Raw genomic sequence first — 18,829 nt, forward strand, 5'->3', positions numbered from 1 at the left:
CTACAATAACTTGAACTGTTGGTAAATAATTGGTGGCGTGAGAGGAATAAAACAGTCTGGGACGTGCTGTTATAGGAAAATAATCAACTTACAGATACTCTAGTGGCGCTAAAAACACACGCACACGCACACACACACATACAGTGTGACAGACTCACAGTAACATGGAGGTGATGATGTAAACACTCGAATACGCAACAAAATTCTGTTTTTATTAACGCTGGAAATCCTGACAATTATCATCAGAATGTTTTTAGTTTAAAAAGGGGAACGATGGCGATGTTTGTAACGGTCAGGCTGTGGTATATGAGGAATGAAGCTGAATAAGGAGTGTGTGTGTATGTGTGTGTGAGAGAGAGACTGACCTGTTTTGGTAGCTGAAGTAGGCAGCATCTCTAGGGATTGTACAGAGTTGTTTCCCGTAGCAGCACAGAGTTTGAGGAGAAAATTCCAGCTGAGATAGAGCGAGAGAGATAGAGAGTGAGAGAGCGCGAGACAGAGCGAGAGAGAGAGCAAGTGAGAGCAAGAGCGAGAGCGCGCGAAAGAGAGCAAGAAAGAGCGAGCAAGAGAAAGAGTGAGAAAGACAGCGAGTGAGAAAGAGAGCGAGAGAGAGCGAGAAAGAGCACGAGAAAGAAAGAGAGAGGGGTAGAGAAAGAGAGCAAGAGAGAGCGAGAGAGAGCACCCGAGAGAGAGCGTGAGAGATAGAGAACAAGAGCAAGAGAGAGAGCGAGAGAGAATGAGAGATAGAGAACGAGAGCAAGAGAGAGCGAGAATGAGAGAGGGAATGAGAGAAAGAGAAAGAGTGAGAGAGAGAACGAGAGAAAGAGAAAGAGCGAGCGAGAGAGAGAGAACGAGAGAGAGAGAGCGAGCATGAGCAAGAGAAAGAGCGAGAACGAGGGAGGGAACGAGAGAGAGAGAAAGAGCGAGAGAGAGGGAACGAGAGAGAATGAGAGCAAGAGAGAGCGAGAAAGAGAGAGGGAACGAGAGAGAAAAAAAGAGCGAGAGAGAGGGAACGAGAGAGAGAACGAGAGCAAGAGAGGGAACGAGAGAGCGGGAACGAGAGAGAGAACGAGAGCAGGAGAAAGAGCGAGAGAGAGCGAGCGAGAGCAAGAGAAAGAGCGAGAAAGAGAGAGAGAGAACGAGAGAGAGACAGAATGGTGTTCATAATTAAACCCATATTAATGATATTTAACGATTTGAAGTAACAATCAGGCAAAATAAAACTAACCGAATCTACACGACGTGATTGGCTGTCTTGCGCTCGAGCTACATGCATGATGTCGCTAACAAAGACTCTTTTTCCTTAAACACACATAAATCTCTGTATACTTGCTTTAAATGTTAAATCAGCACATGTCAGTCCCTCCAGGATTCCACCACCGCAGAAATGAACGCAAAAAAATCAAGAAAACTCCGCGATGTTTGGAGGAGCTCGTCATTTTTCTAAATTACCGCAAATGTTCCGCAGATTTGGGCCGAGACGCATGGTGTGACGTCATCACGACGTCTGTGCGGCTGTGGCTCAGGTGGTAGAGCGGGTTGTCCACTAATCGCAGGGTTGTGGGTTTGATCCCCGGCCCATGTGTCCCCACAAGCTGAAGCGTCCTCGGGCGAGACACCGAACCCCAAGCTGCTCTGCTGCCATTGGTGTGTGAGTGTGTGTGTGAATGAGAAACAGCGTAAAGCGCTTTGTAGAACCGCTAAAGGTTAAAAATCTACCATTTATAAAGCGCATTCAGCCGATGCCGTCTTCAATTCACGTGCCTCGAACACGAGTACAGCTAAAACGTCTCGTTTACCAACACACAAACATTTCTGTGCGATTTGCAATTCCATAAACTCGACTAGCTTTCCGCAAAAAAAAAAAAAAAAAAAAAAAGCACACAAGTCGCATCGCAAATTTGGAGAAAAAAAAAAACTGCAGCAAATTAACAATGTTCCCAGAAATCATTTGTAAATTTGTTTCCCTTCACCACGATGCCGGATGTTACCCACGCTCACCTTCCTCCCGCAGCAGAAGCCCAGGCCCTGCATGACGGGGTCGATCTCCTGCTCGAACACCTCGGCCAGTTTGGAGCAGTACTTATACACACGTGAGGTCTTGCGGTTGTAGAGCCAGGCGTTGTTGAACATCAGCCAGATGTCGTCCACGTACTGCCACGGCTCCTGGTACTGACCCGTGTCCAGCTTCCGCTTTATGGTGGACAGGTCCATCGGAGTCTTCACGATGTCAAAGTAGTCCTGCAGAGGAGAGGAGAGGAACGAGAGGGAGGTTACAGTGAAGTCCGAGTCATGGGAGTTATAACAGCGGCGCCGAGCGGCGGCGGTGGTGCTGGTGTACGTACCGGGATACCGAGTAGCTGCGGGTCAACGGGCTGGCGGAAGGGCAGAGACTCGGGATCCTGCTTGTAGAGCGCCTCCAGCGTGGGCATGAGGACCTCACGCATCTCCTCCGGCTTAAAGACTGAGGCGGAGACACAGTTACACCGTTACAGCCGTTTTTGAAGCACCACAAGGACGTTCCCTGAGAAAGCCTGAACCTTGCCAACAACCTGATCATCCATTTAACCACAGGATATTACTAGAGCATTCTTACGATGCCCCCTGGTGGCTCGAGAGCCCTAAACATCTGCTTCTACCTAGGAATTGCTCTGATGAAAGATTAAAGCGAAACAAAGAGAAATAATACGTCTAACAAGTATAATTACGGGACGCACACACACTGTACTCTGCTAACGCTGCTACAGGAAACGGAGCAACTGTTAGCAAAGCAAAGCAGGCGGAGCCAGACGGTGAATTAAAGTTAAGCAGGGTTTTTACGCTGATGATCAACGAGGATCAAGTGAGGCAGGAGTAGAAACTGCCACGTTGTACTATTTAAAATAATAATAATAATAATTTTTAACTTTTTGATAAGAAATTAAAACAATTCTCAGTTTGACCCCAGTACACCTTACAGTACACATGCATCAATCATCTAAAGCCCTTGGAGACCTTCAGAGACCACCTTCTCCTGCTCCAGAAGCTCACACACTCCCCGTGGTTTCCGTATTGGCGTACGTGTACAAGAGTTCCAGTAGTATAACCCTGTGACACTCATCAACACTACAACAGAGCTCATAATTTGTTGAGATAGACGTTATATTGTTGGATTTTATTGCTTCATGTGTGAAATAATTTTTTTAAAATGCTTTGAGAAGCTTGGTGTGTGTGAGGTGTGTGTGTGTGTTCTTACTCTTCTTCTTGCTCTCTGTGTTGGTGGACGAGTCGTTTGTCGCCTCTTTTTCCTCTTTGGGCTCGCACTTTATCTCAGGCTTCTTGTCTTCTCCCGTCTCCCCCGTCGATGCCTCCATCGGCTCCGCCTTACACGACTCTGCCTCTGGCTCCTCCTTCTTAATCTACACCACCAACAGGAGGACAGCGTTTACAAAATCAGACAGGAGAAACACGTCTCACGAAACGTTTACTAACATCCGACGTCACGTCTCTCTGACCTCCGGTTTCTCCTCAGCCTTCGCCTCCTCCTGCACGGCTTCCATCTTCATTTTCGCCTCCTCCTCCTGAGTCTCCTCCTCTTCTTCCTCCTCCTCCTCTTCTTCTTCTTCTTCTTCCTCCTGCTTTTTGACCTCCATTTTTAGGTCGGGTTCAGTGGCGGAGTTCATCTCGGGGCCGACGGAGCCCACCGAGGCCGGGGTTGACGTCGGACCGTCCGTCATCACGGACGGCTTTTGATATGGCTGGGAGGAGGAAAAAAAAGAGGACTGTTTACAGATCAGCCCATGAGGAAAAGTCACGTACGTAGAAACGTGCAAAGAGAGAACGACAGATACGGAGATACAGAGACTGACATATATGGAGATCAAAGCTGAAATTGAACAAAGCGTAGTGTAACTCACTGAGCACTGCGGCTGAGTGTTCACATCCTGGGAAGGCACAGACAATGCTTCAGAAGCTCCGCCTCCCTGCGGCTGCATCTGATTGGCTCTGTCCAGCTGCTGCGGGGTGGGCGGGGCCATGATGGCAGAGTTGGGCGTTTGAGGCTGGGGTGTTTGATTGCCAGGCAAAGGGGGCGGTGTCTGACGAGGGGTGGGCGTGAGTCTGGCAGCTGGTGAGGGTGTGGTTTGGTGGATGGGCGGAGTCTGGAGTTGTGAAGTGGGTGGAAGGCTGGATGTAGAACTTGTGGGTGGAGTCTGAACTGCTGGACTATTGAGCAGTGGTGGTGGAGTGGACATCTGAACACGAGAGAGATCATTTGCAGAGAAATTAGTGTAAAACTTTATACAATTATTAACAACGTGCAGCTTTCGCCATATTGAGAAACGCCTGCACTGTGTCACGACTCGTGAACCACATGCTAACAGGGCTAATCTGAACACTAGGCTCAATGCTAACGTTAAAACTTTTAATAAAACACTCTCAGAAAAACGATTCTTAATTGGCCGCTCACCTGGACTGGGACGGAACCGGCTAACGGGAACTGGTTCTGGTTGAACTGGTTTTGCAGCTGAGCCATGTTGGGCTGTGTCATTCGAGGTACTCCTTGCATGCCCAGCTAATAAAAACACATCCACAGAGTAGAATTAACTTCAGTTAGACGGGAACAGTATAATAAAGGGTTAGGGTTTACTAACCCTAACCCTATTATCTGCTTATAGCTATAGATTTAAACACTGAGGCACTTATTTTTCAACCTTTGTACTCTTTAAAATATTTTCTTTCCTGTGGAATCACCATCCAGACCATCTTATCCAATCAAAATCACTTCCGCAAGGAAGCGGACCTTTTCGCAAATGTTGCTTACGGCCTCTTTAATGACATCATATCAGCTCTAATACTCAATGTGCCGTATATTCCCTCCACCATTTTCCTCCCAAGAGAAAGAAAAAAAAAAACACTTCAGTTCACCTGGTTCATGTGCTGTGGTTGTGCTCCCATCTGACTGAACTGATTCATACCTGCACAGGTGGAAAAAAGGGCAGGGTTACAGAGGTAAAGGTATATTTATGCTGAACAAGAATACGAGAGCATGCATCGTTTTCCTTTTTTGTTTGCCTCCAATTCCTTGGTTTAGGCTCTTACTATCAATTAACACTGATAATCAATTATTAATATTGAAATTTTTTTGTCGATTTACATTAACAAGCTCGTCGGAGTGCGTTAGAGACATCAGCACGGCGCCATCTGCTGGACTCCAATAGCAACCGTAACTACTGATACTTCGGGAGCTGCATAAACTAGTGTGTGTGTGTGTGTGTGTGTGTGTGTGTGTGTGTGTGTGTGTGTGTGTGTACCAGCAGGATTTGGCATTCTGTTGACCATCTGGTTCGGTCCAGTGGGACGAAGGAGTGACGGATCTGCCAGAGGACCATCTGACAGAGAGAGAAGATTATCAACATCACTCGTTCATTTCATATACACACACATAACAGCGTGTGTGTGTGTGTGTGTGTGTGCGTGTACTTACTTTCTGTGTGTGTGCTCTGTTTCTGCAGTCGGGTTTTCCTCTTCTCCTCCAACTCCTTCTGGATCTTATAGATCTTCTCCGCAAGCAGGTGATAATATTCAGCCTGAGACAGAGAGAGAGAGAGAGAGAAAAGGATAGAGACAAAAAAGGAGAGAGCGTGAGAGAGAGAACGAAAGAAAGGGAGAAACAGAGTGAGTGAGTGTGAGAGAGAGAAATAAAAAAGAAGGGACAGAGAAACAATAGAGAGAAACAGAAAGAGAGAAAAGGATAGAGACAAAAGGAGAGAGAGAGTAAGAGAGAGAGAGGGATAGAGACAGAAAAGGAGACCGTGAGAGAGAAAAAGAGAGAGAGAGAGAACAAAAGAAAGGGAGAAACAGTAAGTGAGTGTGAGAGAGAGAAACAGAAAGAGAGAGAGAGAAACAGAGAGAGAAACAGAAAGAGAGAGAAACAAAGAGAAACAGAAAGAGAGAGACAGAGAAACAAAGAAAGAAACAGAGTGAGAGAAACAGAAAGAGAGAGAAACGAAGAGAATCAGAAAGAGAGAAAGGAAGAGAGAGAGAGACAGAAAAGGAAAAAGAAAGGGAGAAAAAGAGTGAGTGAGTGAAAGACAGACAGAGAAACAAGAGAAAAAGACAGACAAACAAAAAGAGAGAAAAAGAGAGACAGAAACAAAAAGAGAGAGCGAGACAGTTGGATGTTAACAGTATTATACGGTATGCCGTATGCTGGCCGTATCTCAGCCATATCAGCACACACCTCATCAGACAGGGTGAACTCCCCCTCTGAGAAGACACAAAACCTGGCTATAGGACAATCAAATCAACTCCAACTGTATTTTATTTGTCACGTTTATAACCACACACAGTACGACACTGTAATGCTCTCATTTCTCAGCTCTTCACTTGGAAGTGTGTTTCTCCTGTTCATCAGGATTCTTCAGCAGGACCAGAACCGCCCTGTTCTCTCCATTCAGGTCCATAGTTCACATCGAGTCTTAGCAATTCAAACAGGAAATGAGGTGTTTCTGTGGCTAGGTGTGTAGCACTGCTGAAAGCTACTGAACCCAAAGTTTATTTCTTTTGGATGCAGTGTGTGTGTGTGTGTGTTCTCACCCTGCTGTTGGCGGACTCGTACATGTCTCCCTCCACTTTGCGTGCGTACGCCACCAGGTTCTCCATCCTCCTGTCCTTTAGAGCTGCAGGGTCCGGGGTGGGGAAGATGGCCTGGACCCTACACACACAGAGTTGTTATTGGGTTCCTCAGATAGGATTTTAATTTAAAAGACTTATTCCATTCTGCATGTGTGTGTGACTCACAGTTTGTGGACGAGGTGGTTGCGCAGGTCCTGTGTGATGTCCTCATGCCAGTTCTTCCTCATTCCTGCAGAAGGGGGTGTGGCTAGAGGAACTGAACTCATAGGCCCTGCCCCACCTACATCACTCATCAGACTGAAAGAGAAAGAGATGTATTTTATCGTATCTTCTGGACTAATGCTGCTTTCATGTTAAAGTGATGAGTACGGTATAAAATTAGTCTGACTGTACGCCGTTACAGTGATGTGTACCTGTGTGTGCTGATGCTGCGGTGTAACAGAGCATCTGGTAGGTGGTTGGACTGCTGGGTTTGGGCCTGAACACCGCCATTAACACCAACCTGATTAACACCTACACAGAGACACAGAGACACAGAAACTCACCCTACATTCAGGATATCAAGCAACAGACTGATCACATAACCGGTCATTTTCTCCAACAGAGACTAATCTCACTAGATATACAGAGAGAGAGAGAGAGAGAGAGAGAGAGAGCGAGAAGAAAAAGAGACAGAAAGAGACAGTAAGAAAGAGAGAAAAGACAGACAAATATGGAGAATGACAGACAGAGAGAGCGAGCGATAAAAAGAAACAGCAGCTCAGTATTTGGTGAAAATAACACAAACAGGGTAATTTAAAATAGAAATAGTTGAGTTTGCTGTAGAAGTGGATAAACAGCGCAGCGAGAAAACTCTACTGCCCACTAACAGCAGATTTAACAGCATGATGTTTTTCCTTCATACACAATAAAAAAAGAATAAGACTAAGAAGAAGAAGAGGAAGACGACGACAACGAAGAAGAGGAAGAATCAGAAGACTAAGAAAAGGAACAAGAAGACTAAGGGGAAGAAGAGGAAGACTAAGTGGAAGAAGAGGACTAAGAGGAAGAAGAAAAAGAGGAAGAAGAATAAGAAGAAGAGGAAGACTAAGAGGAAGAAGATGAAGACTAAAATGAAAAAGAAGAGGAAGAAGGCTAAGAAGCAGCAGATGACTAGAAGAGGTAGATGAAGTAGAGGACGACTAAGAGGAAGAAGAAGAGGAAGACTAAGAGGAAGAAGATGAAGACTAAAATGAAAAAGAAGAGGAAGAAGGCTAAGAAGAAGCAGATGACTAGAAGAGGTAGATGAAGTAGAGGACGACTAAGAGGAAGAAGAAGAAGAGGAAGACCAAGAGGAAGAAGACGACTAAGAAGACAGAATAGCAGAAGACTAAGAATAAGAAGAGGAAGACCAAGAGGAAGAAGAAGACAAAGAAGAAGAAGAGGAGGAAGTGGAAGACTAAGAAGAAGAAGACTAAGAGGAAGAAGAAGATTAAAAGGAAGAAGAGGAAGACTAAGAGGAAGAAGAAGAAGAGGAGGAAGCGGAAGACTAAGAAGAAGAAGACCAAGAGGAAGAAGAAGACGATGACTAAGGGGAAGAAGAAGAGGAAGAAGAAGATTAAAAGGAAGAAGAGGAAGACTAAGAGGAAGAAGAAGAAGAGGAGGAAGCGGAAGACTAAGAAGAAGAAGACTAAGCGGAAGAAGAAGACGATGACTAAGGGGAAGAAGAAGAGGAAGAAGACTAAGAAGCAGAAGAAGAGGAGGAAGAAGAGTAAAGAAGAAGCAGAAGACTAAGAAGAAGAAGAGAAAGAAGACTAAGAAGAAGAAGAGGAAGGAGACTAAGAAGAAGAAGACGACTAAGAAGAAGAAGAGGAAGAGGACTAAGAAGAGGAAGAGGACTAAGAAGAAGAAGAGGAAGAAGACGAGGAAGAAGACTAAGAAGAAGAAGAGGAAGAAGCAGAAGACTAAAAAGAAGAAGAGGAAGGAGACTAAGAAGAAGACGACGACTAAGAAGAAGAAGAGGAAGAGGACTAAGAAGAGGAAGAGGAAGAAGACGAGGAAGAAGACTAAGAAGAAGAAGAGGAAGAAGCAGAAGACTAAAAAGAAGAAGAAGAGGAAGAAGACTAAGAAGAGGAAGAAGAAGAGAAAGAAGACTAAGAAGAAGAGGAAGAAGACGAGGAAGAAGACTAAGAAGAAGAAGAGGAAGAAGACTAAGAAGAAGAAGAGGAGGAAGAAGACGAGGAAGAAGACTAAGAAGAAGAAGAGGAAGAAGACTAAGAAGAAGCAGAAGACTAAGAAGAAGAATCCCTATGGATTCTCACAGACATCTGATTCTTTACATTATCCATGTTCCTTATTTGGTTGTTATTTTCTGTTCTTTTCTTTTTTATAACCCTCACAGTTTAGCAAACCTGCTTTTTGAAAGATGACTAAAAGTAAAACATGGGATTTTTCATTGCGCACACACACACACCCGTGGCAGTAGAGGGTGTGATCTGACCCGTCTGGCCCGTATAGCTGAGCCCAAGCGCGGCGTATGCTCTCTCGATGGAGCTTGGGTCTATCTGACCCGCCGAGTTCAGATTAGGTCCTGAGGGAGGGGCACAGGGGGCAGAGCCACCCACAGACCCACCCACCGCCACACTGGCTCCACCTAACAGAGCTGCAGGAAGAGAATCGCAGATTTAACATGGATCCATCCCATTAATGAAAACTGTGTGTGTGTGTGTGTGTGTGTGTGTTTGTGTGTGCATATACACACATTGCTGGTTCCTCTTGTCTCCTGCATTTTTCAGAGGCAGACAGACGGGACAGTCGTGCCGTGTGCAGTTCTTCCAGTGAGAGATGATCTGCCTCGACGACGCACAGTGAGCCACTGCACAGAGAGAGAGAGAGGGAGAGAGAGAGAGTTCTCACACACTGTATTATGAAGTTACATGTATAAGTGTGTGTATAAATCGGTCGGTTCAGGATTTCGTCAGGTTTTTTTTCTGTGATCTTTGAGGCCAAAAACATCCGATTTTGCATAAGCTTTTTTTTTTTTATTTTTAAATCTGCGATGCAACTTGTAGAGTTTTTTTGTGCTCTTTTTGCGGAAAACTACTCGAACTGGCGAAATCACAATCACACGAAATAGTTCTGCGCACTCTTTCACAGGGATGTTTGATTCAGCACACACGAGTCGAAGAGGACATTAGATAAATGCACGTTTTCATGACGTCACATGATGCGTCTCGGCCCAAACCCGCGGAAAATCTGCGGTACTTTTGAAAAATCGCAAGCTCCTCCGAATATCATGGAGTTTGCTTGATTTCACGTTAATTTCTGCCATCACAAAATCCTGGAAGGACTGAAAATGTGTATAAACATGTACTTGAATCCTTGTTTTTTTTTAAAAAAAAAAAACATCTGTTATTATCTCTGCTGAGTGATGGAGAGAATGATAGACAGACAGAGAGGTACAAAATGGAACAGGTGGCACAAGAAAGAAAACAACAGACACAGAGACAGACAGAGAGACTGAGAAAGACAGACAAACAGGACAGCAGACATGCAGTACGACAGACAGACAAGTCTAGAGACAAACAAACCCACAGACAGTTCTTACTGACAGACAGGTCTACAGACAAGAGAACAGAATGACTCACAGACGGGCAGGGTGACAGACAGAAGACTAGACATAGAGAGAAAGAGACAGGCCAATAGTGAGTGTCACTGAGGACAGAGAGCGAGACAGGTAGAGAGACAGACCCTGGCAGGTTTTCCCGGCCTGACAGTGGGTCATGTGATTGAGGACGTTCTTCATGGTCCTGCAGTGAGGCAGGCTGCAGTGAGACAGCTCTCCGTTACTCTGCTCCCGACGCTGACACTTATGAGCGTGAAGCAGGAGAACGAGCTGCTGCTGGATCAACTTCCTCTTCTCAGGGTCAGCCACAGGGGGCGCCACCGCCTGCGCAAAACAAATTCACATGAAAATTCACCCAGACGTAGACTTACTGCGTCCTATAGTGTTACTGTGTTCCGTTCTGGATCTGCTGCCTTTGTAGTGTCACTCTTCAGCGTCATCACACTGTAAACAACTATCTGTTCACCATCGCTCACTCGGGTACGATATATTAACAATATATAACCAGGTAATGAACACAACTAGACAGTTCACTCGGTAACACAGCTAACTAACTTAACCCCGGGTTAAAACAGCAGGTCTTTGTGACGTAAAAAACTGAAAGCTAAGTTAAATTAACAAATCTTTTCCCACCTTTAATGTGATGCAGCAACCAACAAAATAAGATAAAATATTAAGAAAAAAATTACTGGATGCATAAGTGTGCACACCTTTATATAATGGGTCTTGTGATTGTGCTCAGAATCAACCAGTTAAATTCAGACTCATGTTCAAAAATAATTATCATACAGCCATCATCGCTGAAGTGATTCTGATTAACCCCAAATAAAGACCAGCTGTTTCTGAGCGTTTTCTTCACGTCTTCCTGGTTTCGTCCGACTGCCGAAGCCAAAGAGCTTACAGAGCATGTAGCAGATCTCACTTTGGAAAGATATCGATCAGGAGAGGGGTACAAAATAACTTCCAAAACATTAGATGTACCATGGAACACCGTGAAGGCCATCATCAACAAGTGGAGAAAATGGAGCACCACGGTGACTTCACCAAGAACAAGAAGAAAACTTACCAGGGAGGCTCCCGGAAGACCTGCAGCAACATTAAAGGAGCTGCAGGAACATCTAACACGTGATTACTCTTTGCATGTGACACCAATCTCTCGTATTCTTCACGGCAGGGCTATGGGGTAGGGCGGCTAGATGGAAGCCCTCTCTCACCACAAAAAAACATCCAAGCTCGACTGAATCACCCCAAACCATTGTCTGATGAAACCAAGGAAGAACTTTTTGGACATAATTCTAAAATATATGGCCCAAAACAAGACGCACAGAACACCACAGCCACAGTGAAGCACAGTGGTGGCAGCATCACGCTATGGTTCTGCTTCTCTTCAGTTTGGACTGGGGCTGTAGTCAAGATAGAGGGAATCATGGATAGCTCCAAGTACCGATCTGTTTTGGCAGAAAACCCTCAGGTCTCGCTGTTAGCTGAAGAAAAATTTTACCTTCCAGCACGATAACGATCCAAAGCATGAATCCAAGTCAACAAAAGAATGGCTTCAGGAGAAGATTAGGGTTTAGGAGTGGCCCAGTCAGAGCTCAGATCTAAAGCCTACCAAAAACCTCTGGAACAACTCGAAGAGGGCTGTATACAGGCGATCCGCTTGTAATTTGATACATCTGGAGCATTTTTGCAAGGAAAAGTGGAATAACAACTTGTAATCTCCCACCTACAACTGGGGAGAAACACAGAAAATGCCCTTTCAGCATGGGGCGGTCTTAGTTCCTTCCCTGTTTACTGAGCGAGATCAAATCAACATGGCCGCTAACACTGTGAACAGTGTAAAGTTCCCCTTCTCTACATTTAAATCAGTTTACAGCAGTACAGGCTTTAGATCAGGTCATATATCAACACAGTACTCGGTTAAATCTATAACACTGACCATAATGATCACTGTTTTGAGAAGATAATCAGGAGCGTTAGAGTCATCACTATAGTTAGCTAGCTAGTGGTTATTGCGCGCTGTTGTTGCTTTGCTGCGATTTCAGTCTGAAACGTTGCCTGAATGTTTGAAGATCACTACAGTAGAAACAGAACCAGTAGCCACTCAGGCCTGGAACTGTAGAAGTGCGCTCAAACTAGCTTTTTATGAGCTTTACAGGTTCTGACTGAGCAAACAAAATGCATGCTTTTGCAGAGGCGTCCATGTTTTTCTCCCCACTTTGCACATCCTGAACGACCCGAGGTGGGAAATGACGTTATGACATTGTGCACGTTACCACTTACAAGGCATGAGGAATGCAGGAATAAGATAAGATAAACTTTATTGATCCCACACTGGGGAAATTCAGATAAAATTGCCAAATGAAGCAATGAAGATGTGCTAAGTTTTACCCAAAACACTGAGTGCTGTATTACAAGTAACAGGAGCAAAGTATTAGTTTAGGGGTGTGCACACTTATGCAACCAGGTTATTGGTTCCCCCATCCTAAAACGTTTATATTTGTTTTTCACTTGAATTTTGTTGGTTGCTGTATTATTTGATCTGATATGACTTTTTTTTTTTACCACAAAAAAACAACTAATTTTAATTTCCACTGCACATACACACGAACGCATGTTACATTAGCCAGATAATTCTGACCCAACGTCTGAAGAATCTACGAAAAGAACTGCTCCTGCTAGCTAAAAAGACGTTTGATTCACTTGTGTATACCACATAACTATATCACGCTTTAGTATATAACCACACCGCTAGTATACACGTGACAGTAAGCACGTCATTTCCCATGATGCAGCTCACCAGGCCGGGGACACTCTGACCAGGCTGGGCTTTCTGATCCACGCTGAACTGTGAGAGGTTCTGAGGCGCTTTATTCTGGAGAGACGGGGCAAGAGATGACTGAGCTCCACTATGGGAGTAAGGTGGCATGAATGGGCCAGAGCCTGCACCAGCCATCATGTTCATCTGAGAGAGAGAGAGAGAGAGAGAGAGAGCGAGAGAAAGATCTATTTAATACTCAAAAATAACAATGGCACAAGATGTATAGCAGTAGAAATATATTATTTACAATGACAACAAATCAAACTATATTGAACTAAAAATTCAGAGTGAAATATTTCATATATTATCAGGCAAATAGGATTAAATCACATTATTAACACGTTAAAAATGCATCCCGGGATTTTGTGTTTTCGACATCGGGAGGCAAACACATGATCTGCTCACCGTTCCAATGATTAAATTCGTGATAACGCTTTTGGTACGCAACCGGAAAATAAATGCAGAACATAAGTTAGTTAATGAGTGAGGCTAACAGTTGAACCACCCAAGCAGTGTAGCTAAAGTGGAAATGAGGCAAATTCGTTGGGGGTGAACATTTCCCCGAGACATACTGGGAAATTACTAAAGAAAGACTCGGCCTAACTAAAATTACACTTTAATTATTTAGTTTCAAGGTTTGAGGTTTATTAAAACACATTCTGACTTTGGACAGAATATAAAATTAGAACGAATGAATAAAAAAAGATTTTAATTTATTTTGAAAGAAACATACACTTTAAAAAACGATTTACGTATCAAATATTTACTAACAGAGTATTAGTATTTTCTGGTTGGATTTTTGTACTTATTAATTCTGATCCTTTGCTAAAACATGATCATGAGTAAAAACATAAAGGTAAAGAATCAACTTACTAAAATCTGAATCCTATCCTATACTCAGGATAAAACAGAAAAATAATAATGGTCTCAAATGATTTCAAATACAGTAATGTTGCACTGCCTTATCGTGACCAAATCTTAAAGATATATTCAGTTCAGGTGAAGACAGACAAACAAAAAAAATGCTTGGACCCGATATTGCTTGCAGCTATATCATTGTTATTGTTATCATTAATTATTAGTATTAAATCAGTCAGTACAGGATTTCACAGAGTTTATTTGGGATTGCTGCAGCCAAAAATGTTTGAGGATTTTTTTTGCGGAAAACTACTCAAATTGACTAAATCGCAAAAAATTGTTTAGCACGGTCTTTAACAGTGATGTTTGTTGGTAAATGAGACCTCTTAGCTGTACTTATGTTCGAAGCACATGAATCTTAGAGGGTTTTGGCTGAATGCATGTTGTGATGATGAAACGTTTTGGCCCAAACCTGCACTTGCAAGACTAAAAAATTGCAAGCTCCTCAGAACATCGTGGAGTTTCCTTGATTTTGCGTTAATTCCTGTGATCGCAAAATCTGGGAGGGACTGATTAAAAAAACAAACCAAGAAAGTGCCTGGACCCCGATGACTGCTTGCGGCTATATTTATCATCACTATAATTAAGAGATAAACCTAAAAAGTGCTTGGACCTCAATGATATTTATTATTAACAGTAGTATTAATGCAATTTACCTTGTTAACGGCTCCAGGTTGCTGAGCTCTGAGCTGCTGCTGCTGCTGCTGTAGAGGATCGGCCATGTTCATGCCAGGATTAGCGTTGACGTACCCCATCCTGGGTACCCCGTTCATGGCCTGCCCTCCCATAATGCCCTGCGTCTGCACGTTTCCTTTCTGCGCTGCCATCATTGGCCTGTTAAAGCCGGCCGACGCCATCATACCTGCCTGCTGCTGCTGCTGCGAGGCGGAGCAGAGGAGCTCGGACAGCTGCTTGTGTTTGGCGACTGTGTCCTGGATCGGGCCGAGGGAGGAAGGCTGGCACACCTCGACCCCTCCGTTAGGCAATGCCAAGTCAGATGAACTGATGAGCTCATCAGGGAGGTCATGCTCCAGGTCAAAGAGGGAACTGAAGTCTGAGGAAGAGAATTAAGAGATAAATGCTGTGCAGAATGTTTAATCTGTCTATCTGATATATATAGACTACAGAACTTCACATTCAAACTATTAATTAGAATTATTTATAAATTACCTTCTTGGCCTGCAAAGCAAATGGGATAATAAACATTATCATCATATACTACATATATAACGTGCCCAATAATTGGGCTAGTTATAATGTCTCAATAGGACACCAATATTCTGATCAATTTGGCCACAATGTACAGTTCTGAGACATCCCAGGTATTATTGTATAAAATATAATTTTTATAGATGTTAAATTAATAGATATTTAAACAAGTGTGGAATGCAGCACTACGGGTATATCCTGTACTGTGAAAAAATATGTTGTCATTTTTGTGGTATTGCCCATCCCTTCTACAGGCATCAAAGTTGGCGTCTTTTCCAATTAGCCCCAAAATAAGGGAGCTTAAAACAGCTGTAGTTACAGTAGACTACCTATGCAGTGTCCTATTAACTGGAATAGCTTTACCCCTCGTCCACACCACTGAATAGATGGACATGCTAATGAAAACCACATGGTTCAGAGCAACAATAGGTAAAAACGAGCTGAAATAGGCACATTTCTTCAGAACAACACAAACGTTCCTGAGAAATTGGGCAACATTACTATAAAAATGATTGTCCAGTCATTCTCGTTGGAGACATCTGCACATTTTAAGTGCAAACTGTGTGTCAGATATGCATTATGACGAAGTTATTCAAAAGTAAGGAAGGGGCTTTGGTTTGACGATAATTTGTTGCAAGCAATCGTACAAAAAATTTAAAAACCCAAACACTGAAATCTTCAACCACCTGCAGATAACGCTAGAAGTTACGGTTTTGTAAAATAGTAGTATTAATCTATAAAATTTGATGTTAAAGTAGAAATGTGTCATCATTCACATCGTTCCAATACAACAACAACTTAAAATTTTGGGAGGCTGGGCCTAATTGGGCGGAGTTACCTGGGCAGCTAAGAAAATGTGATAGCAACTAGTAGTAGATTGTTGACCAAAAAAACCAACGAAAACCCAGCCATCTCAATTTAGGAAATAGATATAATGTTGCACCACCTGGGGAAGGAAATTTGATGTAATGTAACACACAATAAAGGCGTACGTACAAATCACAATTAGTCGATAGCTTAAATGTAGCTATAACCTGAACAGAATTAAAGCAAACACTACTATACCATTCGTATCGCTCGCAGAACCAGACAGAGCGGGCGAGGACAATTTAGGCCTTTTGGCTGAAGACGGCCCCGAGTCCAAAACATTATCGGCCATATTTCTCCACCGATTCTGTATTAAAGCATATATATCCGCACGGGATAGGAAAATTCACTCGTCTGAGTGCGTAAATATTCTAGGAACTCTGTCCACTTTCATAGACCCAATGAAGGAAAGGTCAAACTCATTGATTTAGATAAATTCTAGAGAAATCGTGGTGATTTTGTTCCGCCTTGGACGTCTCTGAATTATCATAGTGTTTTGGATGCTGGAGCTTTGGCTGGGACGCCAATCGAACTGGGGACTCAACGCAGTCAGAAGCTGAGCAGAACTCGTGTGTCCGTGTCATGAAATTCGCCTCACGCGGTGGTCCCGAAAACGTCCACAATCCAGAAATTCTCCATGGCAGTCAGCGCCACCTGTCTCCAGCTTATTCGTTCGGTTAATCGTTCGATTCCAGAAGTCGTCCGGGACGTCCTCAAATCTCGCCTCATCGACACAGCAACTTCAAAAGGACACAAATCACAGTTCATGCAACAACGTTCAAAGAAACTTGACTCAGTCCAGATAAAGCCATCTGCAGTACTAATAAAACAAACCAACTGCTACACAATACCGCTGAAGTGCTGAAGAACCGTCCAGATGCACCACCAACTCCATGAACACTCGTGTTTTTGAAAGCACTTTAGTGTTTTTGTGACAGGATGGAGCGAAACGTGCAGGGCTGCATCTCTCGCACGCATTCGCATGGATCTAAAGCTAAAAAAGCTCAAAAGAACCGTCCTCCTACATGCACCACAACGTACCAATGCTCATGCATGCAAAGAAATCATCTGCAGTTCAGGATCTGATGTCTCAGTACATAGACATCAAACAAAAACTCTCATGTCCAATTAAGTCATTTACTTTGATAAAGACTCTGTTTTTTGTTTTTCTGCAGTAGTGTTATTGGGGGACAGTGGAGAACCGTGGCAGTGCTGGATGGATGTGCTCACTTTGTGGTTCAAACCAACTCTAATCAAGCTTGCGAGTAGAAGAAATGGGGAACAAATCCGCGAGCAATCAGGTGAGGAGAAGAACACATCGACGGGGATGAAACAGGGGGAGACTGAATGCAGTTGCGTTAATGGAGAAGATTTTAGATCAGATCCGAGATGCACTCCGCGATTTTACGGGGTTCTGATAAATGCGTCCCAGGCTTTTCTGGTGCCGTGACCCCCTGCGCCTTCATTTCTCCCTTCTTTCTCTCACTTCTTCTCGGTTCTTTTCTTCACTTTGTTGTGGACGTCCTTCACTTTTACGCCGTCCTCCGTCTTTTCATTTCGCGAGCAGTGCATCCATTCCGTACTCGCCGACGAAAAAAAAGTGTAAAAGAAACAATTATTTATTTATTTTCCTCTTTCCTCTTTCTCTCCGTCTGTTGTCCCTCCGCAGGGTTTTTTTTTCCTCCCGTTTTTTTTTTTTTTTTTTTTAAATCCCCTTCCGCCTCTTCTTCAGATTTTCACCGAGTGAATTTTTCTATATTTTATTTCCACCTTTCGGTTTTATTCCTTCCTTTCGTCTTTCTCTTGTTCTTTGAGAAGACGGCGGATCTCGGTGCGCGCCGTAGCCGGGGTTGGAGCGGCTCTTTTCGGTCTGCCTCTCGTGCCTCCTCCGCTCCTCTGGCCGCACAAAACAAAATGGCGGCTTGTTGTTTCTCCTCCTTTTGGCACTGAAGGGAAAGAGGGAGGGTTGGAGGTACATTACAGGGGAAAAGGAGGGGGTAAAGGAGAAGGATCCGGTGTCGGTGCTCGGCTTTTCCCGGATTATTTCGGATTTGAAAGCTCCTCGATTTATGTTTTGGTTTTTGATTCGGTTTTATATTGTTTTTTGTTGTTGTTTTTTTGTGAAGAAATCACAACGGTGATGAAACGAGACCGTGTCTCTGAGAGGAACACTGACAGGCCACTGTGAATTCATCGTGAATATCACGATAGTTAGAACAATTCAACGATAATTCCTCATTTTTTCGTCAAGTTTCATAATATTATTATCGTACTTATTTAAAACAACATCAACAACAACAACATAAGGAAAGAGTAGCTATTAGGTGAACTGCCCTGACATTGGGCAAATGAAAAGTTGGCTGGACACTTAATAAATGGTCCATGTTGTTAGTTTAATCACTTGAAATCCATTTAAAATTCCTGCTTTTCCGAAATCATCCCTCCAAAAAAACAAACAGCCTTTTTCATGTCTCTAAACGTCTTATCCTTTTTTCTATGTCACAGTACAGGAAAATATATATATTATGTAATTATACCATTTCAGAACCCAATCACATACTTGTGAATAAAAACCACACATTATCTTGCACCTGAATATACAGTTTAATTTATTAACCGACGTTGAAAAATGAGTCACGGCTCAGACCCCATCTCGAGAACCTCGGCCTTTTTTGCTCCATTAGATAAATTTGAGTTCTGAACAATGATGGATTTTTTTTTGTTCATTCAGGTGTTTGTACCTGCATTATTAGGGAATAACATGAGGGTGAAGAGAGTCACGGTATCGAGAGATT

The 18,829-nt window shown here is 43.4% G+C and overlaps 1 protein-coding gene across 3 annotated transcripts in view; it reads right to left on the reverse strand.

Moving 5' to 3' along the window:
- ep300b (E1A binding protein p300 b) overlaps positions 1-18,127 on the reverse strand; it is a 29,214-nt gene extending 11,087 nt beyond the window's left edge. The window contains exons 1-20 of one of the 3 annotated variants that reach the window (XM_053637745.1): positions 16,886-18,127; positions 16,233-16,774; positions 14,615-15,012; positions 13,020-13,184; positions 10,345-10,543; positions 9,356-9,469; positions 9,068-9,256; positions 7,029-7,128; positions 6,781-6,912; positions 6,577-6,694; positions 5,465-5,567; positions 5,292-5,369; positions 4,906-4,955; positions 4,448-4,552; positions 3,897-4,232; positions 3,495-3,737; positions 3,236-3,398; positions 2,346-2,464; positions 2,002-2,241; positions 366-454 (exon numbers count right to left, since the gene is read on the reverse strand). In XM_053637745.1, coding sequence (XP_053493720.1) covers positions 366-454; positions 2,002-2,241; positions 2,346-2,464; positions 3,236-3,398; positions 3,495-3,737; positions 3,897-4,232; positions 4,448-4,552; positions 4,906-4,955; positions 5,292-5,369; positions 5,465-5,567; positions 6,577-6,694; positions 6,781-6,912; positions 7,029-7,128; positions 9,068-9,256; positions 9,356-9,469; positions 10,345-10,543; positions 13,020-13,184; positions 14,615-15,012; positions 16,233-16,326 — 3,035 coding nt within the window. In that variant the 5' untranslated portion in view covers positions 16,327-16,774; positions 16,886-18,127. Of the gene's footprint in view, positions 1-365; positions 455-2,001; positions 2,242-2,345; positions 2,465-3,235; positions 3,399-3,494; positions 3,738-3,896; positions 4,233-4,447; positions 4,553-4,905; positions 4,956-5,291; positions 5,370-5,464; positions 5,568-6,576; positions 6,695-6,780; positions 6,913-7,028; positions 7,129-9,067; positions 9,257-9,355; positions 9,470-10,344; positions 10,544-13,019; positions 13,185-14,614; positions 15,013-16,232 lie in introns of all 3 variants that reach the window. The other 2 variants (XM_053637744.1, XM_053637746.1) reach the window with 2 other exon arrangements.
- Between the last annotated feature and the right edge of the window lie 702 nt (positions 18,128-18,829).

The sequence above is a fragment of the Ictalurus furcatus genome, chromosome 12 (genome assembly GCF_023375685.1).
Source record: "Ictalurus furcatus strain D&B chromosome 12, Billie_1.0, whole genome shotgun sequence".
Taxonomy (NCBI): Eukaryota; Metazoa; Chordata; class Actinopteri; order Siluriformes; family Ictaluridae; genus Ictalurus; species Ictalurus furcatus.